Source organism: Caenorhabditis briggsae, assembly GCF_000004555.2.
Source record: "Caenorhabditis briggsae complete genome, chrV, whole genome shotgun sequence".
NCBI classification, from domain to species: domain Eukaryota; kingdom Metazoa; phylum Nematoda; class Chromadorea; order Rhabditida; family Rhabditidae; genus Caenorhabditis; species Caenorhabditis briggsae.
In genome coordinates this window covers 15,015,127-15,041,053 of record NC_013488.2, presented here as the reverse complement: position 1 = coordinate 15,041,053, position 25,927 = coordinate 15,015,127, and the positions used below count along the sequence as shown (strand labels likewise).

At 38.5% G+C, this 25,927-nt stretch overlaps 4 protein-coding genes and 2 non-coding genes across 6 annotated transcripts; 4 read left to right on the top strand and 2 right to left on the bottom strand.

The window, feature by feature from the left end:
- Positions 1–36: 36 nt before the first annotated feature.
- Positions 37–12,142, top strand: CBG04741 (the record flags this gene model as incomplete). The annotated part of the gene is made up of 15 exons (XM_002637883.1): positions 37–126; positions 177–558; positions 603–769; positions 814–918; positions 979–1,129; positions 1,173–1,659; positions 1,704–1,800; positions 2,460–2,653; positions 2,702–2,942; positions 3,061–3,279; positions 4,037–4,617; positions 4,675–4,796; positions 11,454–11,716; positions 11,781–11,915; positions 11,963–12,142. Coding segments are annotated over 15 exons (3,414 nt in total), but the record flags the coding sequence as incomplete, so codon positions are not given.
- Positions 6,344–7,853, top strand: CBG04742 (the record flags this gene model as incomplete). The annotated part of the gene is made up of 3 exons (XM_002637884.1): positions 6,344–6,971; positions 7,018–7,149; positions 7,231–7,853. 3 exons carry the CDS (start codon positions 6,344–6,346, stop codon positions 7,851–7,853), a joined length of 1,383 nt encoding a protein of 460 aa, XP_002637930.1.
- Positions 8,710–8,780, top strand: CBG25130. The gene has a single exon (XR_006672600.1). It is a non-coding gene; the product is annotated as an RNA transcript CBG25130 (non-coding RNA).
- Positions 12,143–13,889: 1,747 nt separating the features above from the next.
- On the top strand, positions 13,890–18,189 carry Cbr-atfs-1 (the record flags this gene model as incomplete). The annotated part of the gene is made up of 7 exons (XM_002637882.1): positions 13,890–13,985; positions 14,036–14,106; positions 14,160–14,520; positions 15,386–15,457; positions 15,515–15,598; positions 15,647–16,284; positions 18,075–18,189. The coding sequence occupies 7 exons, from the start codon at positions 13,890–13,892 to the stop codon at positions 18,187–18,189; spliced, it is 1,437 nt and encodes a 478-aa protein (XP_002637928.1).
- A 695-nt stretch (positions 18,190–18,884) lies between these two features.
- Positions 18,885–24,651, bottom strand: CBG04739 (the record flags this gene model as incomplete). The annotated part of the gene is made up of 12 exons (XM_045238170.1): positions 18,885–19,061; positions 20,414–20,518; positions 20,562–20,679; positions 20,734–20,932; positions 21,069–21,508; positions 22,171–22,264; positions 22,574–22,661; positions 22,964–23,068; positions 23,114–23,806; positions 23,853–23,992; positions 24,040–24,170; positions 24,605–24,651. The coding sequence occupies 12 exons, from the start codon at positions 24,649–24,651 to the stop codon at positions 18,885–18,887; spliced, it is 2,337 nt and encodes a 778-aa protein (XP_045092751.1).
- CBG25129 lies at positions 20,065–20,134 on the bottom strand. Its single transcript, XR_006672599.1, has one exon. It is a non-coding gene; the product is annotated as an RNA transcript CBG25129 (non-coding RNA).
- Positions 24,652–25,927: the final 1,276 nt, after the last annotated feature.

Genomic DNA, 25,927 nt, shown 5'->3' with positions numbered 1-25,927 from the left:
AGTTACAAGCAGTAGCTGTTGGAAAGCGTGCTAATAAAGTTGCAGAACTGTTGGGAGCGGAAGAGAACGTTTTTCGAAGTGGCAGCAGCACAATCGAGTTTGAAAAGTGTTAATCCTAATTTGCCGGTAAAAAATTCAATAATTGGCCAATGATAAAAGTAATTTTTCAAATTTAGGATTCTCTGGTATCTCCTCTGGTAACCGTTCTCGATCCATGCACTCTCCACGCTGCGATTCATACAAAAGTCGATTGGAGTTTAGTCAGATCTCGACTAGTTAGAGGTCATATTCTCGCGAGGAAACCAGTCCGACCGCCCGTTCGCGAACCATCCAGTCATCCTGAAGCTCCAGACGCGGATGGATCTTCTGATGGTGGTGGTGGAACGTCGTCTCAATGTTCGTCTCCAGCGTATCCGGGGAAAAACGGAGAGAATCGGGGATCAAGTCCAATGGAAACATGCGGCGCAAATTTGGAGCTATCAGAAGAGGCTGCTCTAAAAAGAGACAAGGATGTTTTCATTGACGAAATCGTGGATCTAGTTAGGAATGTCAAAAAACGTGGGTTATCACCAAAAAGCCTTCGAAGCCGTCCGTTTTTCCAGACAACGACCCATCCCTCTCATCCAGTCCCACGTGGATCGACCGTCTACAAGTGGAGAAGGTATCCAAGCAGCTGATAATGCTTCAGAACTATCAGCCAGGCCTTCTATCAATCGATGAAATTGTTCATGGACTGCTTTTTGAGCACGGACCAGCTGTCATGGAGGATGTAATCAGAGTTTTTTATTATTCAAGTTATTAAAAAAAATTCAGATCCTCATCGAAATGCCAGAACACATCGTAGTTATTGTTAACTCTTTAATTGCAAATCCAACGCCAGGAAACCGGACGAGATATCGAAATTTGATCATTGGAAAGGTTTTTTTGCTATTTTTCTATCTAATGTTTACATTTAAAGCATTCTAAAATCATTTACAGATCGTCGAGTTATATCCATATTTTGCCAAACGGATAATCTACAAATTCGCTGAGCGTCGATCAGATTGTGTATTCGCATGTCGGCTGGCTGTGGATCATATGAGTGACAAGCAATTTTTGGAGTTTTTAGAACCAATGCTATCGGAGAAAGGTAGCTTTTTACTATAAAACATCAAAACAATCAATAATTTCAGACACCTACATCCATAAAATAGTCGTTAAAATGTCGAATCGTCAAGTCCTCCCTCTCGTCATCACACGTCTTCTTTCCATGGCTAACTTCGTTCTTCAGGCTCATCCAGATGCCTTTCCAGAGATGGGAATGGCCCCTTGGTGTACACGTCTTTCTTACTGTCTCTTAGAGCTTATGAATTTCGCTATGGAACCGTGGAAAGAGCTAGAAGTCGTCACTGTCACCAAATTCGTGTTCCGAACCTCTTCAAGGGCTTCTGTACGAAACGCTCCTTCTGAATCAGAATCCATCGATGAGCCAATGGATACAACTGATAATGATCAGAATTCTCAAGATTCTTGTGTTCCGGATTCCGATCCGGAAACTTCTCAATCCATCTCAAGACCCCCACAAATTCGACCCGGAGCCACTATTGATCCATCTCCATTCGGCGAGGAGCACGAGTGTTTTGTACTGGCAGCACTTATTGCTGTTCCCTTTCTCACACAGTAATTTTGAAATTGAAAAATAGTAGTGATTTTTTTTGTCGCAGGTATCCACCGAATCAAACTGGAGCAGTTCAACCACCGGATCGAGCAGTCGAGCATTGGTTGGAAGTGGCGAGGAAGAGGGTTCTGATTGGGGAGAAGGTACTGGATCTGGTTTTAAAATTGTAGAGAATTGGGCATTTAGATGTCAGCAGGATATAACTAGCTCTTCAAATTTCTGGAACAATATTCAAAAAATGAGAATTTAGAACCGAATTTCGTCGAGCTAATTTTCACAATTTTAAGATAATTTTCTCTGAATTTAAAAATCCAATTTTTGGGATTTCAAGATCATTTTTCAAATACTATATTCTAGAATCGAATTTCTCATAAAATGTCGGACATTTTCAACTCAATTTTGGCAAATTTTGAGCTAATTTAAGAATCCCAAGTTCGATCCCTCTTGTGGCTCGAGATGGAAAAAATTCAAATCGTTCACTTTAAGCTCAATTATCTCGGTTCCTTCAAAAGATATCAAAAATCTGTCAACTGATAAAATGTTGGTAATTTTATGAGAAACGTTTTATCAATTGGCAATTTTTCGAAATCTTTTGCAGGAACCGAAATAAATGAGTACAAAGGGCACATATAGGGTGATCTTCTATTAGAGTGATTACATTATTTTTTATCCACTGTTGATGAGGTTTTATAGTTTTAAAAGAATCCATATCTGAAACTTGGAATCAATTTTTGTGTTTCAAGAAAATGATGATTTTTCAATAGATTAATGTAGACCAAGAACACATTTTAACAAAATTTAGGTCACCACAACATTCGGCGCTAATCTGATCTACGTGCACGCTTGTATCATGTCATCTCGAATCGAGGAGCTCGCCGAGTTTGCCAGTGACCTAATGAAACAAAAAGTGGAATTGGCTCAACGACCGAATTACGCACAAGTCCTCAAGAATGCATTCACATCGAGGTGTATGACAGAGGTGGAAGTAGCGAAACGGTACAAAAATCCAGAATGTTCTACCTGCTCAATTAGAGATGTTTTCAGAAGTGTATGCCAAGAATCATCAAAAAACTCTCCGAGCTCTGCGATGGCTCTTCGATCGGTGCATGCTCTCCAGTTGGCTGGAGTGTACAAAGCGTTCCAGATTAGTATAAAACCATGGCTTGAAATACAATTAGATTGTATTGCATTGCCTTGTTCTAAGCTTTTAGCAGATATTGTCGATGGATTCGCTCAGAGTTCCGCGTTTTCGAAGGGAAAAGGACTCGGGAAGGAGTTTGTCAGGGTGAGAGTTTCGAACTTCCGAATTTCCGAAATTCTGGATTTTCAAATTTCTGAAAATTCGAATTTCTAAATTCCAGAGCTTCAGAAAGGCTGAACTTTTTTGAATTGAAAATTTTCAGGACACATTCACCGGCGATATTTTCGATTCTCGAACCGTTCCCAAACGTCTTTTTGTCCTTTTATACATGTGCTCCTTCCGAGAGGCAGCACATCGACATGACTCCTCTCTTCAACATTTTCTGTACGATATGTCGATTTTCCGTAAAATGCCTGTACGATATCTTCTCTCGATTATGGATCAACAAAGAGAAAATTTTGAGGAGATTCGAGCGAAAATTGTGGGTGGTTTTTTTTTTCAATTTTGTTCTTTTGTGCAGAAAATCATGTAGAATACTTTGCAGATTCATAAAAAAAAAAAAAAGAAAAAATTAAAAAAAAAAGGCAAAATCTCGAAAAATCGCTTCTCGTTCATTTCTGGAAGCTTCTGGAATGTTCTCGAAATGTTTTTTGAATTCCCGCCAAAACTGAACACTCCGAAAAATTAGCGATTTTTTCGAGAGAAAAATTTGTTTTTTTCTCAGATTTTTGGGCAAAATTTTTAGACCTTTTATTAGATTTTCTAACTATTTTTAAAAATTCTTTCACGATTTTTCCGGTTTTTTGTCTGAAATCTGATGAAACGAGTTTCCAGAAGATCACTGTAGGTTACTGTAGAAATCAAATTCCCTTTTGTAGTTTTTTTTTCAAAATTTTTATCTGCGTTGTGACGTGATGGTGTTTGCAACAAAAAAAACTAGAAAAGTAGAAGATTTTCTACAGTAACCTTGTCAAATTTCAGACAAAAAATTCGGAAAAATCAAAAAAGAATTGTTGAAGATAGTTAGAAAAGCTAGAAAAGTTCTAGAATTTTTTCAAAATTCTGATAAAAATAAATTTTTTCTTTCCAAAAATTGCTAATTTTCGAAATTTACGAAATTTAGGCAAGAATTCAAAAAGAGAATCGAGAACATTCCAGAAGTTTTAGTAATGGAAGAGAAGCGATTTTTTGAATTTTTTTTCATTTTTATATGAATCTACAAAAAATATTTTGTTCAGATAACTCGAGTGGCTGTGATCTTTCCATTCACCCTTCCAACACCGCTTTCTATGGAAATTTTCACTGAAAATCAGAAATTGGCAGATTTGGAAATTCAAGATGAGGAGCATTTCGGTAGACAGAGAACGGATCAAAGATTGAAACATTTGAAGGAAAATAAGGATATCAATAAAGTTTTGGAATCTATCAATCGATTCGGCATTAGGGATCAGCTCTCCTCGCTTCCAATCGTTATCAATATCTTCATGGACTCTCTGAAACCTCATACTCCATCCGGATTCGAACAACCACTCGTAGCAATTTTCGATCGATACGAACAACTTGATCCATTCTCTCTTTTCCTTCAATCCGCTGCCTCGTGGATCCAACACGATAAGGGGATCGACGTTGAGGACGTCATCAAAATCCCATCGTTGCTCTTCAGAAGCGATCCACGCATCTTCTCATCTCCACCTCACTTCCACTGCTTCATTCGCACATTGAACTTTTTCAATAAAAAAGTCCGAATCGAGAATCGTCTCAAAACGCTGGAAATTCAATACAAGGCTCAGGCGTCTGCGATTCAGCATCAGAATCGAATGTGAGTTGTATTGAAATGAACGGAGAGACTTCTAACTGTATTAAGTTCTTATTTCAGCTACGGCCTTGAATTGGATAGGAAGGAGAAAGAGTTGCTCACCGGAGCATATCTCGATATTCAGCAGAGTGTTCTCATTCATGCTTTGGTGGAAGTTTGTGATCCGAAGAGAATGAAAGATGGTTAGTGACTATGTCTGAAAAAGGGGTTTTTGTTTAAAGGGGGACTCCGACCAAAAATTTTTATTGCATCAAAATGTTCGAAAAGTGATCTATTTTCCCAATACTATAGAAAATTCGAAAAAAAATCTGAAAATTCGAAAAAAAAATCTGAAATCCCCGAAAAATTCCGCTAAAAGAGAAAAATTTCAAAAAAAAATTTTGAGAAAATGTACGAGGATTTGAATTCCCGCGCAGTGAGAAACCTAGGCTACGGCGCCTGATAGCCGCACGGCCTCCTGGCGAATAAATTTTTCGCGAAAAACTACGGTCGACAATTCCTTTCCCCCCTCTCCCTCTCGCACGTGCAGACAGGGCGCGCTTGCATTACAAAATTGCGTACTTTTTAGCTCAACTTTGAAGACGTCAAACTCATGAAAAACAGCAGGGATTTCATGGCAAACAAGACAAAATAGATATAACAACTTATCAAATATTTTTCAAAACAAAAAAAATCACAATAATTTTCATGCATGATAGAATGAGAAGTGACAGAAGCCAGGTAGAATATTTTCAGAAAACTTAGAAATTTCAGACTTTTCAGGAGCATTTTTTGGAAAGGAGTCATGGAATCATGTGAAACAAGCCTGGTCAAATACTAATAAAAACTTTAAAGCAATTATTGATGTCACACATCACTTTTGTAGGGTCAATTGTGGTAATTTTAGGGCTTTTTGGTACCAAATTTCTTGGAAATTTGTATTTTAAAAAATCCGAATCCAACAAGTTGTAGTCAATTTTTTTCAATCATTTTGATATATCACTCAAAAAAAAACGGTCCCAACAAAATGTTTCAAATTTAATTGCCGTCATTTTGAGCTATGAATCAGCTCATTTGATGCCGTATTGGTGGAAGAAAACAGGGTTTTTCGGGCTCAACAAAGCACGAAGATGTAGGCAGGGTTACGGTAGACAGTAGAACAACAAGAATCTGTGTTCACTGCGGTGGCATGGTTAGTATTGTTAGTCAGTGAAAAACAAACTGAAAAGATTAAATCCGAATAAACTTCAATGCCGTTATCATCAGCACAAAGAAAACATCGATTGAAGAACCTGAAAGGAAGATGTGGGGCCGAAAACTGGAGAGATTTGTATGTAACGGAAAAGAAGGTTACAAGATTTAATAAAATTTATTAATAAACTGTATTTCCCTAGGAGTCGAAATGATTGCAAAAAAATCAAAGGTAGATTGAGAAACGGCTAGAAGAGCTACACAACGAGTTAGCATGCGAGAGAGAGAGGTTAGAAAAATTATGAGAAATTGAGAAAGTAGTAGTTTTCAGAAGCACACATTAGCACAAGAACAACTTGAAATCAAGAAAAGTGAATGCGCCAGTCTGAAGCTTGAACTTTTAAAAGAGAAAAAGGTATTAATATATCAGAAAGAAATACAAATAACCTGATACACATTTTAGAAAAGAGATGATGTTACTGAGTCTTTGGAAACTTCGCTTCAGCAGTAAGACCTTGTCACCAGAGAACTCGATTTAGCTAGTTCTGAGCTACGTAACATGAAGACGTTGAGTCTTTTGAGCGCTAGAAAATCTGCCGAGTCTGACAGTATCCGCTGTGCAGAAATAAAACGTCTCTCGGCGGAAAGAGACCGGTTGTCGAAGTCCGTGGAGCATCATGAAGAGGAGCAACTGAGAAGGGTTCCACAACTGGGAAAGTATGCAGCTCTTCAAAGTGCCTATAAGCAACGGAAGGCGGTTCTGCAATGCGAACGATTCATGAAAGGAGGAGCGTGTACAGGAGTCGACTATAGTCATTTGCTGCGAAAGATCATTGCAAAGGCTGATACTACCGGAGAATCTCCATGTCGATTGAACCCCGAGCAAACATTCATTCTTCGTTCTGCCATTCACTTGTCAGACGGAAATATGAAAACTGCTAAACACATCTTCCACAACTTTTTGGGATACGACGTTCTCTCAAGTCGAGAAGCCGTGAACGCTATTAAGAATGACTTGGACACTTCCAGCAACTACAAAATTGAAGAAGTTGAGAAAGATAAAGAACTGGGAACGGGAAGGGTCCAGAAAGTCAGAACAATAAGAATCACCATCAAATCCATGGAACAAGGAATAAGAAGAAGATTAGAAACATTAGATAAGCACGGTCGATTGATAAATGATGGAGGTAATCAAACCAAGTGAATAAGGAGATTTTAAATAACTTACTTTAGATGATGTGATCTTATGTCTGCTTGGAGGCAAAGGATCCGATGAAACCAAACTTTGTGTTTCTTTTGAAAACACCCCTAACCCCAACTCTCCCGGCAACCTTCTTCTCGTCGTCATGTACGATGGCCAAGACAGTGAGCAAGAGCTGAGAGAAAACGCTTCAAGCGTTCTGAAGTTATGAAACGATTTAGACAAAATCTCCTATACATCCGCAGATGGTACACTTGTCACCAAGAATGTAAAAAAGAAAGTGTTGGGAGATATGAAGATCGTATCAGCTTATCTTGGTCATCGAGGACACTCTTCTTTCCATCCTTGCTACGATTGCCTCACACCATGGTCCCTTCATGGAACGAAAGCTCTGAAGTTGAAGTACGTGGATTTTGCTCAGATTCATACTATTCGAACTCTGAAAACATATGCTGGAGATTCGAAAAGCGGCAAGAATGGTGTAAAGAAAGGATCGAAGCCATTGTGTCAGGTGGAGTCAACAGATAACGGTATCCCAACGGTTCATGTGGTCATGGGACTCTTTATTCGTTACTTCGAAAACCGTATCAATGGAGAAGTAAATTCGATGGACCGAAAAGACGATCAAGTTGCTAAGACCCTCAGAGAGCATAAGAAGAGCTTGGCAAAAATGGTGGAGGAGGAAACAGAACTGCACGCCACGTTGAAGAAACTAGTCTCTGCCAGAGATGACGCCTTCTGCACAGCGACGGCTTATCGTCTCGTTGCACTGAATCCTCTGGCTCATCTGAAGACTCCTGAGCCAATGTGCAAGTCGACATTCTGTGTAGTCAACCATCTACTACGAGACAGAACGACTGATAACTAGATCCAATTCGACGTTTGTGAGGAATATTTTAACTTTGCATGCTGTTCCATCTTCTCTCCCGATGAAAAGCTGCAAATCACCGGTCAAAAATCCTTGAATTGTTGTAATTGTGAGAATTTGGACAAGATGAAGCATCATACAAAAGTGTTGGAATCTTTGAAAGCTCTTGAATCAGAAATCACAAAAATTTCTGCCATCCAAAGTTCAGTGACTCAGAAGCGCATAGATCTTGAATCGCTTCTATTCAAATCCACTGGAGATAACAGGAAAAAACTGGAAGCGTTTCTATTCTCTATCAATTGTGATGTTCGAAGCTGGTATCAGACGCTTGGTGGTCATCAAATCAGACGTCTTCTCCGCGAGAACAATATCGACACCATTTTTTCTATTTTAAGAGACACTCCGCAAAACCAGTTGGTAAAAAAAGCCATGCTTGGACTAGAGAAAATCATGTCTCTTTACAAATCCTATGTTTTTTTCAACGCCGCTTTTCGGGGAATTAGGAATTTTTTTTTGAATTTTTTCGTAATAATATTAGGAAAATACATATTTTTCGAAACATTTTGAGGCAATAAAAATTTTTGGTCGGAGTCCCCCTTTAAAAATGATTCAGGCAAAAGTGGGATTTCTATTTCAAAATTTGAATTTTTTTAATTTTCGAAATTCCGAAAAAGCCATTCTGAACATCCCTGATCGACCAGTTTCACACAAAAATCGAAACGCATCTTTCGAACGATTCCCTAGGCTCCGCCCACTCTGCACACATTGCATAGTGACGCGCGGAACCCGCGAGATGTCGGTACATACGCAGAGTGACCACCCTTCTTTTCCCCCAGTGATTCATTAAATACTTGAATACAGGGCCTTTCACAAGACCCGGTGTACAATTTTTGGAGACCCTGTCCTATCTCTCTGGGGCAGGGTAAAAGATATTACTACAACTCTCTAATAAAAGGGCATATCAGTGATGTCCGAATTAGCTTTTTCAGAATGCATAAAAGCATGATTTTCAAATTTCTGGAAGCTGAAAAATAAACAGTTTAGATTCATATAACAATGGAAAAAATTCGTAAAGAATTGGCTGAATCTGGAAAAATCGCTTCTCCCCCCTTTCTGGAAACTTTTGGAACGTTCTCGAATCTTTTTTTTGGATTCTCGCCAAAACTGAAAAATTAGCGTTTTTTCTCCAATTTTTTGCAAAATTTTTAGACCTTCAAAAGGTGGGGGGACATGAAAAAATAATGTTCTCGAAATTCCGTTTAAATATGCCTCTCGTGGAGTTGAACTTGTCGAGACAAGTATTGGAGGTGCGGCGCCGCTACCGACTGAGCCACGCAGGCAAAGAGGAAGCCGGCGCACGAATGCATACATAAAGGTGAGGACGACTGCTGTACGCAGAGTGACATTAAGCGCTGTACACCATCACGGTAGAATGCATACCCTGGCTACAAAAATCCTACGAAAAATCTCCTGTCCCCCCACCTTTAAGTTTTTATAAAACTATTTTCAAATATTCTTTTTCGATTTTTCCGTTTTTTTTGTCTGAAGTTTGATGGAACGGTTTTCTTGAAGATTATCTTGAAGATTGTAGTTTACTGTAAAAACCCAATTTTCTTTTGCAGACTTTTTAAACGTTTTGTCTGCATTTTGACGAGATTGCGTATGCAAAAAAAACTACAAAAGGGAATTATTAGGTTGTTCGGAAAGTCCTTTCCATTTTTGATCTGTTGTTTTCAAACTTCGTTTTTTCGAACGGGGTAAAAGCGAGGAAGCTGTCGTTTTATCAGTGTATTGGTGGGGTCTAATAAAGTCTACACCCAAACGGAGATCATTCTCCACTTTCCGTGTAGTGAGATATGCCCACCGTTTTTGCCCCTAACAATTTCCATTTTCGGACTGCCATTTTATATTTGCTTCTATCTGATCTTAAATTAGTTGAAATCGATCGCCAATTAGTGGAGGTTAACAACGCTGATGTACCCTTTCAAACCACTATCACAACCTGGATTCATCAATTAAAAAAAGCAGAATTCTCGTTGGACGAAAATCCCCTTTAAAAAAGGCGAACGTCTTAGGCACATCACCCTGAGCTTCCGAAGGCCGCCAGGCGCCAGCACGCGAATCGCGCCAGAGGTCCTCTTAGCGCAATAAGAGATTTTTGATTTTTTGCTGAAATTTCAGTTTTTTTCAAATTAATCCGTTTTTTCGCAATTTTTCAAAATTCTGATTTATAGAAGTTGTAGAACAGCTCGAATTACATTGAAAATGAGTAAATTCTTGAAATTTGGTCGTCTCCTTAATTCTATGTGCTCATTTTAAGAAAAATGTGACTTTTCGATGTACTTCTGAGTGCTTTTCAGCTTCTCAAACTTCGTTTTTTCACTTTTATTTCTTTTTATTGACTATTCCCAACATGAACATAATTATTCCAGGTTGTCATCGATCTTCAAATTACGATTTTTTCAACAAAAAAAAGGAAAAATCAAAAGGAAGGAATTCGCGGTTAGTTAACAATAACAGACTCGTACTTCTCCGCCGAAATTATTTTCAGATCGAATTCAACTCGCAAACAACTATAATTTAGCCAAAAGCAGACGTCCAGATCAACTTCAATAAAGCCAGTTGAGGAAAAACGATAAATCTCTTCTGGAAAATATCTTATAACAAAAACAATAAATTAGTATTGATTCATGTTGTTTTTTTGTGTGTTTCGTATGAGAAATTGCCTGAAATCAGTCAATATGCAGAGCCGAAATAGAAAACAAATAAACGTGTAGAATGCTTAAAAAGAGTTATTAAATGAATCAGTTCGGTAGGTAAAAACGGAAAGAGTTTTCTGAACATGTTTATTAGACGATGGAGGAGCATTAAATTAAAAAAATTACAGAACTAAACTATTGAGAACGAATGAGTTTTGCCGTATTTTATGACCACTTTTAATTGTTCGCGAGTTGAATTCGATATAAAAAATCCGCAACCTCATTCGGGAAGGAAGACCCAGGCCGATCTCGGTGGATATGGCTTGACGATTCTGTTTTAGTCACTGTATAGCTCTAACCTTCTACTTTCTGACTACTACCTATCCAGCGATTTCTAACGTCATCATGATTGACAAAAATTCACTTCAAAACAACATATCAAAAATGGGTTGCCTTGGTTTCCAACTCGCTGTGACCGGAGTTCTGGGAGGAAAACATCCACAATTTAGTGGGGCATTGGCATATAGTCATTGATAACAATGGTCATTACCTCCAATTTATCCGACATCGTTTTGACCTTTTTTACATTCAATGTTTCTAATGCCAAAAATGGAAAGGACTTTCCGAACAAACTAATAGTTTTCTACAGTAATCCTCGCGAGCACCATCCTGTCAAATTTCAGACAGAAAATTCGGAAGGATAAAAAATAAATCATCAAAGGTGTCTGAAAAACCTAAAAAGGTCTAAAAATTTTGCGAAAATCGAAGAAAAAAAATTTTACTTTTCTCGAAAATTCCATTCAAAGGGGAACCGCGGTCGGAATTCCGTTTAAAAAATGACCGATTCTGTTAGAAAAAAGTGACAAAAAAATTTTCAAAATCGCCCTGAAAGAGTTTCCAGATCCGACGGACTTCTCTCTTGCCGAAAAACGCGTTCAAATCCGAAAAATCGCTTGTGACTTCATCCATCGAACATTTCTGGACTACGAGGGACTCATCAAAGTTGTCCTCCATCAAAGATTTCCACTTCGCCAAGTTCGAGATCTTGTTGAAGGTGTACCTGCGCTATTCGCTGGAAATGCACAGATCCTTGAGATGCTCTCACTGGCAGATCAGGATAGACGATTCTTTGCGATTGTGTTTGCAGCCGAGATTTGTAGAAAGGTAGATTTATTCTTGGTTATCACTGATATCCTATCAGTACCTTCTGAACCTTTAAAATTTCCAGTATCGAGTACGCGAGTCACTGGAGACCGCCCGAGCTGTGTGCGATATCGTGCACTCTCTTCATAAGTTTGGAGAGTTGCCCTCTTCGTACAAGCTATGGAAACACGTTGCACCGGCGCTGATCATTCTGGCTACAGTAATACACCCCGATGTTTTTTTTTCCAAAAAATTCCAATTTTCCAGGAATTTCCATCTCTCGCTGATAGTATTAATCGCCTTTTAATTCGAGTCTTAACAACGGCCAAAAATCGAATGGCTGTGAAATCCGGAATGTTCGCTGGAGATCCAAAACAGGAAGAATATCGATTGATCGCCGAAATCACATCGTTTTTGGACAGAAATAAGAACCGACAAACGCTATGAATCCTAAATATTCCCAAATTTTTTTAATGTGTTATTTTAATTTTTTGATCATTAACTATATCTTTTTTCGAGAATTTTAGACCCAAAGTGTACAAGATTCCATCTATTTTATTTGTTTTTTTTGCGGGTTTCAAATCATTTTTCTTTCTTTTCCGAGTTTCTTTTTTCTTTAAATTAATCCCGATATCGTCGTTTTACATGAAATAACATTTTATGTTCTAAAATCTCACAAATCAGTAACTAAAGAACGGCGAAAACATGTTATTTTGGGACAAATGGGATGCTCAAAATTTGAATTCCCCCGCAAATTTCAGTCAACACCATCACGCAAAACCACAGATTGTGCATTTTAGTTGACGAGAACTTTTTGTACTTTCCATTTTTTTTAAAGTAAAGTTTCAGATTTTCAAGAGACAAGCAGTTGAAAAGCAAGCGTTTTCGAGGAAAAAAACCAGATAATTTTTTGGCTTCTGAAAATTTGTCAGATTCTACGAAGTGCTATCGAAAACCCAAAAATCGTTTGGAAAGTTGAAAAATTTTTTTCAACAAATAAAGAAAAAAAGCTGCGAAAACCAATATTTACTAGGTTTCTACTACACATTGTCTTTTCTCGAATCTTCTTCTCAATTCTGCTGCTCCTTCAACTCTTTGAAACGTCTGTCCCTTCTCAACACTGGCGACCGCCCGGGTCGAAGACTCCTCCTTTCTTCCCGTTCTCTCTGCCCAATTTCTCCATTTTGCCCACTATTTTACTCGCTTTTTTTCTCATCTCTTTCTCTCCTCTCTTATTTTGTCGCACGACAGACGCACTTTCTCCTTTTTCTCTTCATCCATCCCTTATCATAATCGTTTTTGTGTGTGCGATTGGTTCGACGGTCAATTGACTTTGTCTCTGATTTTTAGAAAAATTGATTATTACTTTTTCACTCTTTCTTAGGGAAAAACTGCGATTTTGAGTTCAAAATGCTTGTTTGTGTGTCTGCAGACAGCAAGCCATGATGCAATTTGCATGGCAGAAGCTTCTAGGTTGTTTCGATGATCTTTTGTACTTTTTCTAGATTTTCTAGTTCGTTGTGGAATAATTTGAAAGTTTAGAGTAATATGATAAAATAATAAGCATTTTTACTCATTTTCTTGATTTTTTCAGATTTAAAGAATTAAAGAAAATTTAGAGTTCCCATGAAAATGTTCAAAAATATATTTTCTTCAATTTAACTGTTTAAAAATATTTTCAGAAAAAAATTGAAAAAATTCAAAAATAGAATACCTGAAAAACATTAAAAGTGAAAAAAACTGTTGGAATAATCAAGACTTTTCTGGAATTTTCGAGAAAATTTTCCCGCCTTTCCTTTAGCTTCAGCTGAATTTGTTTCAACCAATTTTGCTTCAGTTGGAAAATGCTCAAAAAATTGTCTGAAAATGGTTTAAATTATCGGTCATTTTCAACATTTTCTGAAAAAGATCAATTGATGCTAATTTTTGACATTTCTAGGTCGAATTCTACCGATTTACAGCTTAAACTAGACTTTTTTCCATTCAATTCCCTCTATATCTTTCATAATTTTTATTCGAATCGTCTACTCGACGTCACTTGAAATACGAACCGCTTCCTCGTATTTCCGACCTCCTTCATCTCAATTTCTCCCAGATTGCCCCTTGTTTTCCTTTTTCAAACCTATCAAAGTATGATTTATGGTGTTCCAGCCTCAAGAATCTTCCCATCCGAAAACATCTAACCACCATCAAAATGTTTTCCCGTGTGGGACGTCTCACAACCTTCGGTGCCCAGGCGGTCTCGAATTGTCCGCTGCGCAGAGATAACATCTATCAGCAGCCGTTGAAGGTTTGTGTGTTTCAAAAAATTCGGCAATTTTTGATAAGAATTTTTTGCAGATCACCGCACCGATCAACGACCAGCTCGTCAATTTTGCGCACAATTTCTCCGATTCAGTTCGACAGAGAACGTAAGAAAATGACCAAAAAATACAGTTTTAAAGCAATCGAGACAATTTTTCAGCACCAGCTTCGGAAATGACCCATTCCTCGGCGTGCCAATGGACGACGAAGAAGTCATCAAGGAGTTGGAACTTCTAGATCTCGATTCATGGCACACGAAGCCGCGTGCACCGTGCGCCGCGCCATCGGACGAATTGGAGCTAGATCAGTTTTGGGAGGGAAAGAATATCACGGTTTGCGGCAGAGATCCACGCATAACTGAATCAACTGATTGTTTTGAGCTGGAAGCATGGCGACCGACTGACACGTGGCAGAGCCAGGGACAGCATCAACCACAGCATCAGGCACAACAGCAACAGCAGCATGGGCATTCGAGTACAACGGAGATGATGCATGATTTCTCCAATTTCGGAGATAATATGGTGTGTATTTTTGAGACCAAAAAAAAGCTCAAATTTATAAAAAATCCCCATTTCCGGAAACATTTCGAATTCCCGCCAAAACTTAAAAATCCGAAAATTGGCGAAAATTGACAAAACTTTCAGACCTTTTTAGGTTTTTTAGCTATTTTCAAAGATTCTTTCTCGATGTTTCCGGTTTTTTGTCTGAAATTTGACAGGATATTGTTCGTCAAGATTACTGTAGATTCCTGTAGAAAATTACTTTTTCCTTCAGTCCGCATTTTGACGTGATTGTGTTTGCAGAAAAAACTACGAAATAGAAGGTTTTCTACAGTAATCTCCGCGAATACATAAAATTTCAGACTAAAAAAAATTAGGAAAAATCAAAAAAAGAATTATCAAAAATAGCTGAAAAACCTGAACAGGTTTAAAATTTTTGCAAAAAATCGCTTAAAAGGGAGAATCCAGACGTTGAAGCAAGTGGGTAAGACCTAATGGTATTCCGGCCCCCAGATTTTCAGTTTCATTTCCTATTTTGGTGCTGACACTCATCTAACTCGCCTGAAACTTACGAGTGGATCCCACAATTTTCAAAGGTTTCTAGATAGGCTATTCTTAGCTCGAAATTTCCATCAAAATCTAGGGGTGGGAAAAGCTAGGGTTACTGTGACCCTTGTGAAGCCTCCATCATTAATCCTATACCCATTTTGGACTCAAAATCAGAGCTCACTGAGCCCTTTGATTCTACAAAAAAGTCACTGTTTAATGAACCGTCCCCGAGTACATATGACCCCAAAAGCTCGCCGCTTTTCCCACCCCCCACCCGTCCGGGTGGCCCTTCTCTCCCTCCTCTCATATGCAAATGACCCTTTATTCTTCTCTTCAGGGCTCTCCACTCTTCCAATCACCATCCAAATCGTCTGTCGATCAGTTTGTCGGCTGCTCGTCGTCTCACGAGGTATTTTGGCTCGAACTCTAAATTAGAATTTTTCATTCACCCCTGAAAAAGTTTCAGTTTGGTTTAATGCCTCCGAACGACAGAAAACCGTCGAAATTCGAGTTGGACATTGAGAATGAGTCGAAAGCTGTGGATTGGGAGGTAATTGGAAAATTGGGGAATTCATTCTTCTAAAACAATGTGTTTTAGGCCTGGAATCACTACTTGGAGAGCGACGACGACGTCTTCAAACGACCAGAAGCGTTCTTTAAGGATGAGCCAATGATGACGACGTCTTCCAACTCGATGACGACGACGTCTACCTCATCTCCAGATTCTGGAATCGGCCTCTTTGATTCTCAGCCATCACATTTTCAAAACAATTTCAACATCTCCTCTTCATCATCTTCAGCGAATCTCTTCAGAATGGTGACACCTGCCGCCGCTCCACAACAAGCCGTCGTTCCTATCACACACGATCATGAAGATCTATTTTCATCTGGACCACTTCTCTGTGTTCCGAAAGAAGAAGACATCTTCGACGACTTCATTCAAAGAGACGACGACGATGAGGACTACATCCCAGCTTCTGAATCCAGAAGACAGAGCTCACGTCTCCAGAGAAAGTCCGCAACACCTTCATACCTTCGTCGTCGTGACTCGGAACGCTCGTGGACTCCGGCCTCTTCTGACGACTTCTATCCGACGGAGAAGCAGAAGTTCAAGAAGCGTGGAGTAGTTCTGAAGCCGTCCGTCGATGAAGAGACCGATAGAAGACGTGCGCTGAATCGAATCGCAGCGGTTAGGTATCGAGAGAAGAAGCGAGCTGAGAAAATGGGAAGACAGAAGTGAGTGGTTTTATTCTTTGTTACTATTTCCTTTTGTTACTTGATATTCCCCTATTATTACACACAGGGATCACTTTGAGTTATCACCGATGATCATACGGTGTAATGTCATCGTTTTTATGAGAAATCTGACCTTTTTTATCGGAAAAACTGTGTGGTTTGTTCTCCGATTTTCAAGAAGAAGAAATATTGAAATTTTAAGATTTTCACTAGAGATCAACTAGAAATGTTATAGGCTTACTGTAGCTCGTAAGGTATACTGTAGCTTGGAAGGTGAAAAGACAGACAGAAAAATTGATCGCACACCCCTAAACATTTGGTAGCAATTATTCGATTTCTGGGGATACTGTAGTTTGAGAGGATCCTCTGTACTTTTTTCTTTTTCGAGCCAAAAATCGATAATCAAAAGATCAATATTTGAAATTTTTCTCACTTGAAATAGATTCTCTCACCCTCGTCACCATATTTTCTCCGATTTCGCAACTACATCACAACACACAGATGCATAGACTCCAAAATTCAGATATTTCGCAACTCTTCGGTTATCTAAATCTCCACGTCTCCCATTCTCTCTCGTCTAGCCACGAGGCTGTTTGCTGTTTGAACCGGCGGGCGCCATAGTAGAGGCGCCGAGTGACGTTTTTGAGAGAGAGAGATGATAATGGAAAGGGAAAGAGAAGAAGAGAGAGACCATGTGGCCCCCTGCAAGTAGATAGCACTGGTGGTTCTGTGATCTATCGGAGAACAAGAAACGATTTTAAAGAGGAAGAAGAAGACGATAAAAAAAGAAGAACGAAGTGGATTGGTTAGGCAAATGGAATGGGGTTTTTTGAAATGGGCTTTCTGGGCAATAGTGGGACTTTGAGAAAGGATACTAAAAGGCAGAGAAAGAAGCGGCTTTGAGAGCTTTCGAATTCCCGTGAAGCCCTTCTGACGGATGTGCGCCTCATGATGAATCTCAGCCGGCCATTTGATCATTTTTGTCCTTTTCAATACCGTATTCCTTCTGAAATAAGCTCACCCATGCCGTCAACTTTGAGCCAAATTTTCTCAGTTCCTATCAAAGATATAAAGAAGCTATCAACTGACAAACTGTGTATCATAATATCAGAATTGTTTTATCAGTTAACATATTGTTGATATCTCTCATAGGAACCGAGATAATTGAGCTTATAGTTACGGTTTACATGGGCTAAAAAGGCAATATTGGCTTTCGATCATATCGTTCATCTAACTCTCTATTCTTGTTTCCTTTCTCAATGAACAAAGAAGAGAATAAGAGATACGGTTATCATCACGAGGTGTCCGAAACAGGAGGGAGTACCAAAGTTCATCTGAACACGAAGAGAAGAAGATGTCTGAACGAGATTAGGTAGAAAATAGGAAAATGAACTGAAGAAGAAGACGTAGAATGATTATTAAGAATCGGCTGAACTTGGGGGTACTGTAGACTCTAGAAGAGAAATTAGCGTAAATGCTCTAATAGTAGCCCACCTTATACGTGCACATTGAGCCCAATTATCTCGGCTCCTATGAGAAATATCAAGAATCTGCCAACTGATAAAATGTAGGTGATAACATGGTAGCTAATTTATCAGTTGAACTTTTTTGATAGCTTTCTTAGGGACCGAGATAATTGAGCTCAAAGTATCGTCATATAGGGTAGGCTTCCTATAGAGCATTTTCTGTAGTCTAAAGATCTGAAACAAGACTTTCGATTAGATTAGAATTTGCCTGAAAATGACTTCTGAAAAATCAAAAACCCAATGCAATATAATTTTTATTTCCAGGGAAAACCAGGCAGTCTTCGACCGAAACCGCATTCTTCTGCAGCAAGAACGTCAACTGAAACGTGAAATCAATTTGCTCAAAAAGGATCTTCGTCGACTTGGAGCCGCAGTATAAATGCTCCCCAAATTGCGATTATATCCAATTTTCCCAAATTGGGATCTTCTCTACTCGATTTTAGTATCATTTTTTGTTCTTTTCCCCAAAATTTGGAGGTCCAAACTCACCCTTTCCCGTAGTACTGTAGTTCTTTTGTTACTCTTTTTTCTTTTTCAGTTTTTTTTTGCCTACCGCATTTCTTGTAATTCCACATTACGGGTTTTATGATCCAAAATTTCCCATCTTCCTCTTCCTTCAATGACTTTTCTTAACTGCTCACCACACAAACTCCTCTATCTCAATTTCATTTTTCCAGCACTCATTTTTCATATTATAATTTTTCATATTAAAATAGGCCCCGCCCTATTTGGTGTGGACCCGCCAATTATAAATCCAGTTTTTTTTTGAAAAAGTAATATTTATTCGAAGACTTTGGAGATAGAAATATATCGAGATCAAACAAGCGATTTTCGAAGAAGCGTTTTAAGAGAAACAAACAAAAACTAGAAATTTTTTGGGACACAAAAAAAAGAGAAAATTGAAAACACTCGGGGCAAGTGGGTAAAGCGGCTGGTACAGTAATCTTTTGGCGGGGAAGTTGGATTTTTAATTTTTTAGCTCGAGAAAAAAGTTGCACATGAAAAAAACCGGTTGCGAGAAAAGAATAACATGGAGGGGAGAAAATAAAATTTACAGGGTTTTTTTTCCAGAGATTACCAAACTTGGCACTTTCTCTCTGGATTCATTGGAGATCCAATGGGGCATTGGAACGCTTTCGCGAATTCGGGACGATTCTGGAGGGGAATCATCGCACGATACTTCGATGGAGCATGTACGTCGGTTAGGATTATTTGAATGTAGTGCTTGGGACGGACCAGAGAGCACCAGTTCTGCAAAAATCGGAATTTGGATACTGTCAAGTTTGAGCTCAATTATCTCGGTTCCTGTGAATGATATCAAAAAATTGTCAACTAATAAAATATAAGTGATATCATGATAAACATTTTGTCAGTTTACCATTTTTTGGTACCTTTTACAGAAACCGAGATAAATTGGCTCAAAATTAACCGTGAGGGGGCATTTCTATTACAGGTCACATCATGAAACAGTTATGACTTTTCTTTCAAAAATAGACAAAAATTTTTTAGTTTTTCAGCCAAGAAAAGGCTACCAAAAATTATTCATACTTTACCAATTTTTATGTAAAATTTCAGATAATACCCAATAAACATAGCTGCGATTTTCATACACAATTTTTAAGGGAAATTCCATCCAAATGAGATATCAGAAAACCTTTAATATAAGGTCCCTTAACTTCGAGCCAATTTTTCTCGGTTCCTGTTTACCATGATATCAGATGTGGTTTGCTGTTTACCATGATATCAGAAGTGGTTTGTCAGTTGACACATTTTTGATATTTCTCATGGGAACTGAGATAATTGAGCACGAGTGTAAGTAAAGGTACGCCTTCTATTAGAGCATTTACGGTACTGTATTCGGTTTGATTGTACAAAAAATTTGCTCCATTTAGCAGAACTCCTGGGCATACTTGTAACGGCCCGGCCCGGCGGGCCCGTCAATTTACAAGTTTTGAAGATTTCAAAAAACACATAAGGGGGGACCCTTATGTGATTTTTTTCAATCAAAAATTTTTTTTCGAGTTTTTTAGATCAAACAGACAAACAATAAAATAAACAAAAAAAATGGAGAAAACTATATTGAGAGCTCAAAATTTGGCTCAAAAATACAGAATTTTTGATACCGGGCCCGGGCTTTGGCGGGCTCGCCCGGAATTTTACAAGTATGCTCCTGGGTACTCAAAAATTTTAAAAATATTTTTCCAGGTCTCTAGATCTACCCACACATTGAATTATTAGTCCCTAGAGTTTTTTGATTTACCCTGCCCCAATTAATGAGACAGGGTTTCCAAAAATTGTTCTAAAGGTCTTAAAGAAGACCTCGATGAAATGCTAGATACCGTGTGATGGAATGAGGGGAATGCCATCAACCCAGTGTACGGACATCTCACGGGTTTCTCGCGTCACTATGCAATATATTGGAGACCATATCGATTTTACTATAAATGGTTCAATGTGACCGATTTACTTTTATACCCTTTGAAGAATCATAGAAGGATCATTGGAGCTTATTTTCATAGTTCAGAAACGTTAGAATTTTTCGCAAGGTAAAGTTTAAAATGTTTCAGCGATGAACTGGAAAATCCAATTTCTAGGAAACTTACATTAGCATACGCCAAGAAGAACATCTGCTGGCTGGTAAAGTTCTGGAAGCCAGGCAACGCTGGCTCACTGATCCCTGTTGTGTTTGACTTCCACGCCTTGTACGCCTAAACGAAACTTTTTTCTGGCGCCAATTTCTACAAAACCCACATTGAAGGCTGTCTTGACACCTCCATTATCCGCAATATTCTCTCCAAGACTCAGTTGACCATTCAGATGAATATCCGCTTCTACAACATGTACATTCTCGTATTGACGGACGAAACATCTGAAACAAATTTTTCGAATTTTAAGAAGAAGAAGAAGAAAATGAAGCGGGTACCTTGTTTTCTCGATGAACTTCTCTTCTGTCTCAGCATCCCACCAGTCATTCAGGTTTCCCAGTTCGTCGTATTGTCCACCTTGATCGTCGAATGCGTGGGATACTTCATGTCCGATGACTGCTCCAACCATTCCATAGGTTATGTAGTTAGGAACGCCAAGGGTCAGGAATGGGAATTGCATTATGCCGGCAGGGAAAACTGGAAAAAGCATTCTTAAAATAAATGAATGAAGTTCTCTCTGTCTGTTTGCGAGCCTGGCGCCAAAGGCGCTCCAGTCAGGATAGTGATAGTAAAGATCTTATAATACAGGGAATCATCGAATATCAAAACTCACTCATTTCATTATTATTCGGGGCGTAATAAGCATCAACTTGTGCTGGACTCTGGAACCACATTGACCTATCCAGTGGTTGATCCAAACGCAACAGTTCTTCAGTAAACCTGACTAGCTTCACTCGAATAGTCAGATGGAGCAAATATTCTCTTGGCTTAATAACCATTCCCCAATTCTTTTCCATCCAAGTGTCGTTGAATAAAACCATCGGGAAGCCTGATTTGTATTCGATCATATTGGCTTTCGAGATGGCACGTCTTCGGGTCGTTTCATCCATCCAATCGAGTACGTGAAGTTGTTTTATGAATTCGTTTTTGAGGTAGGAGGTTAGTTCGGTCATCTTGTTCATCGCTCGTTCTTTTTCGAAGAAATTTTCGACGAAGAGTCGTCCAACTGGCATATCCATCATGATCACTGATAAAGTGACACAATCTTCCCATCTAGAAAAAAAAATTAAGTTTTATTTTTTAGTGTTCTGGGTACTGCAGAATCTTCATCTTTCACAATTTCTTTCATAAAACAAATTATTGACATATAGAAAAAATTTTGTAGAAATAAAATTTCAAATTCAGTAGAAAATATGCACATTTGAGGCTCTACGAATAATGGTACACCGTATTTTTTCTAATAGAAGCCCGCCCAAACCAAATACTTTATATCGATTCCTGTTAAAGATATCAAAATCTTGTCAACTAATAAAATGTAAGTGATATTATGATAAACAATTTATCAGTTGACTAATCTTTGATATCTTTCACAAGAATCGAGATAATTGAGCTCAAATTTTGGTAGCTTCTGTTAGATCAAATACGGTAGTTGAAAAAAGCTTTGACCAAATTTCAATGAGTAATAATTTCAGCATCATTCAGACTGCAAAGAAAACCTGTAATAAAAGGGCCCCATTACTTTAAGATTTGAACTCAATTATCTCGTTTCCTGCGAAAGATACAAAAAAGTTGTCAACTGATAAATTGCTTATCATAATATCGGGAATGTTTTATCAGTTACCACAATTTTGATATCTTGCAAAGAAATTGAGATAATTGAACTCCAACTTGACCAGTTAGACGCTCAACTGGATTACTGCAGTTTTTTAACATACCTATCGGGAGGAGGACTATTGAACATTCCTGTCTGATTAGCCTTGAATTGATAGAATGGCTCTCGAGCAGTTGGTGGTAAAAACGGAGAGAAACCTGAACACAAACCAATTAAAAAATTTAGGTCCCAGACACAAAAAGTATGCCAAAACAAGCATAAAAATGGACACAAGAACAATACGTTTCGGCTTGGAGGACACGCTTTACGTCACAGAAGTTTGGTTGCTTCTGATTCAGAATTCAGAAGTTCAGAAGCTGCTGCAAAAAGAAATCGGAAAAAAGACACGTGGTTAGAAGAAAGAAACCAGAGGTGGAAGAAGAAGAAGCACAAAAAAGGGGAAGAAGAAGAAGGCAAAATTCAAAAAACGGCGTGATTTTCGCGAATCTCCAGAACACGAAACGTACTGAAATAGTCTCCGGTGGGCCCACCTTGGACCAGACGCCACGAAATGTAGTTGGCCAGAACTCGTTTTGGTGTCGATTGGAGGACGTGCTGGAAGTTTTGAGAAATAACATGTTAGAATAAAAAAATAGGTCGTCACCTAGAAAACTCAAAAATTAGGTCGTGACCTAGAAAACACTAAAAATAGGTCATGATTTAGAAAATCCAAAAAACTAGGTCATGACCTAGAAAACCCAAAAATCAGGTAGTGTCCTAAAAATTCAAACAATTAGGTCATTACCTAGAAAATTCGACAAATTAGGTCGTGACCTAGAAAATTCAAAAAATTAGATCGTGACCTAGAAAACCCAAAAATCAGGCCGTGACCTAGGAAAAATGATAAAAGGACGTACCTGAATTCCCTGAAAATAATCAATCTCTCTGACGATTACTGTATGATTTGGAGAGACGTCGACCAGCTCCTTGAACACTGTTTTTAGGTACTTTTCGAAGTTTATCTGAAATTATCCATCACTGAAAACTGTCTTACTAAATTATCTTACAAATGGAAACATTTTCTTCAACTGATACAACTCGAATCGATTATTCCCACGTTCGGGATCCCTCCGAACCATATCATCAGCTGAGAAGTTCACTAATTTCAGTTCAAACTCCATTGCCTCATTCATATCCTTCTCAGCTACTGCTGGATCAGCTCCCAACGCCACTGCAGTCAGTTTCATCAGTGTTGTATAGTTCCTGAGCATCGGATCATTGGCGCCACTCAAATAGGGGTATCGAGAACCAGCTCCCCACTTTGGTTGATCCAATTCAATGACACTTCGACTTGAGTTTGATGGATCGTGAGTTACAGCCATTTCAAGAATCACTGCATTAACTCCAGTGAGATTGAGAACCAAAGCGAGTTGTTCTTCCCAGGAATGTGACCATTCTTGCCATTTATCACCTTCTAGAGTTGGCCAACCTCCAATCCTTTTGGCAATATCTCTCATTGCTTCCACTCCAGTCGATTCCAGCTCATCCTCGTCCAAACACTTTTGATAGTAACCCTTTGCAAGTTTATCCCAAGGCTTATCGTTTTGTGAAATCGGAGATTGAAGCATTGATTTGACCTGTTTGTTCAGTCGTGATTGCACATCACTGATAGTATGACGAAGTGGTTTGTTGGCTGGGAGATTCTTATTTAGACCGTAGTTTCCGCAAGCGAATTCGTAAAAGTCTTCGCAAGGGTTTATCTGAAACTTGGTTCATTTAGTAAATGGAAAAAGGAGGATTGCAAACTTTGGCATTCAGATTTTCAGCGAGAAAGCCGGCGAGTCTTACACACTCTCGTGAGGTGCACACGACGTCGTTGTGATTCTTAGCCGATCGATCAACTGCCACCGATGAGTTTTCGAATGGTTGTGGATATATTGGACGACCTGGAATATAAGTTTTGAAAATGGAAATATCAGGAAAAAGTGCTTACCATCAGTGAACGTTTTATAACCGTCAAGTACCCATAACCACAAAAATAACACAGATAGGAGGGCGCCAATCAGAAGACATACAAATACGAGGAGCAGTGTTTCGAGGGTGGTCAGTCGACCCAGGCAGCTCCTGAAAAATTGAAATTAGTTTTTTGATAGTGTTGGTATGATCCCGTTCTGTAATACATTCAAATATTTTCAGATTAATTTTTCAATTTTCTGGCAAGTTAGCACTCTATTAGAATGTCCCACAAATCGTCAAATTTGAGCCCATATATCTCGGTTCCTGGGAAAGATATCAAAAAATGTTCAACTATCAAAATCCTCAGCATAATATCGCAATTGTTTTATCAGTTGACAGGTTCTGAATATCTCTTATAGGAACCGAGATATTTGATCTCGAAGTGCACGTATAGGGTAAGCTTCTATTAGAGCGAATTAGCATCGTGTAGAGCTCGAAGTTTAAGAATATTTTTAGAAAATTCTAGAAGGACTAGTTGAAACTGTTATTTTATAAGGTTTACTAGAAGATAGAAATCGAATTGCTCATGCTTAATTTGAGACCTTTTGGCCGGGTGCCAAGGCGCTGCTCCTCCATTCTCTGGCTTCATTCGTCGCGAATCGGCAACAGCGATCGACAGTATTCTTGGTGTTTTTTCTTACAAAGTTCAGAAAAAGAGGATCAAAAAGAACTTCTGTATGTGTTTTTTCAGAGAAGAATCTGAATTCGTATTCGTTTCGTTTCTTTTTTTCAACCGAACATGTTATTCCAACCGGATTTTTCTTCTTCTTCTTTCTCCTTTCTTCTGAGACTTCGACAGAGACTGGAGCGTCGGAAAAAAAACGGAAAAGAATATTTATTAGAGCCGTCGAGGGAGTAATATTAGAAAGCAAAAAAAAAAGGAAAAAAGGAAGGGTCAAATAAGGGGAAGAAAAACAAGGAAATGAGTTTGGTGGAAAGAGAGAAAAGAATAGTGAAAAAGAGGGGAGGAGGTTATGATAAATACCGGGGGACATTTGACAGCCGAATCGAAATCCGGGTTGAGCAATCATTCCGGTGTAGGTCGAAATAACCGTTTTAAGGAAAGTGTCTATTACGAATTTAGAATTCAGATAATCAAGAAAGTATGATAGCTTTATTGTCAGTTACATTAAAAAACCATACTTAAAAACGGGCCCAGATATAGTTTCTTCTAGAATTAAAATTTTTGATTAATTGATTTAGATATGATAAAATTTGACGAGTACTAAAAAATGACACTGTTAAAAATTTTTAAAAAAGGTCCAAATCGGCAGATTCATGGCTTGTCAACTTCGAGCCAGCAGCCTGCAAAGTATATCAAAAAGTAGTCAACTGATAAATTTTTCATCATAATATCATCAACATCTTATCAGCTGGCCTCTTTTTAATAACTTCCGCACAAATCAAGATAATTGAGCTCAAAGTTGGCGGTCTTGATTGCCTTCTATCAGAAGGAATACGGTAATTATAAATACCCACTTTCAAGAGGCAAATATTAATTGGGAAAAGTTTGCAATAAAACAAACTGTAATTTGAGAGAATACTGTTTTCTAAATCAATTCAGAAAAATTGATCAACGTTGAACTATATCAGTCTGTTTACCGCGCCTCCGGCGTTTCAAACAGCTGGCTGGTGCGCCTTCGGCGCGAGTTGACATATTTTTTATTTTGTTCGTCGCTTCGCGACTCACTTTTTTTTTAAATGTCACGCCAAATTATATTTATATTTAATTTTCAAGCTTTTCAAAAAAGTGTGGACAGATTGAAAGGTAGATCGATAGAGAGAGAAAGAGGCGCAACTCCATTTATTTATTATAAGAATGATATTTTTAGAGCGTCCAAACTACCGTAAACGATATAATGAAA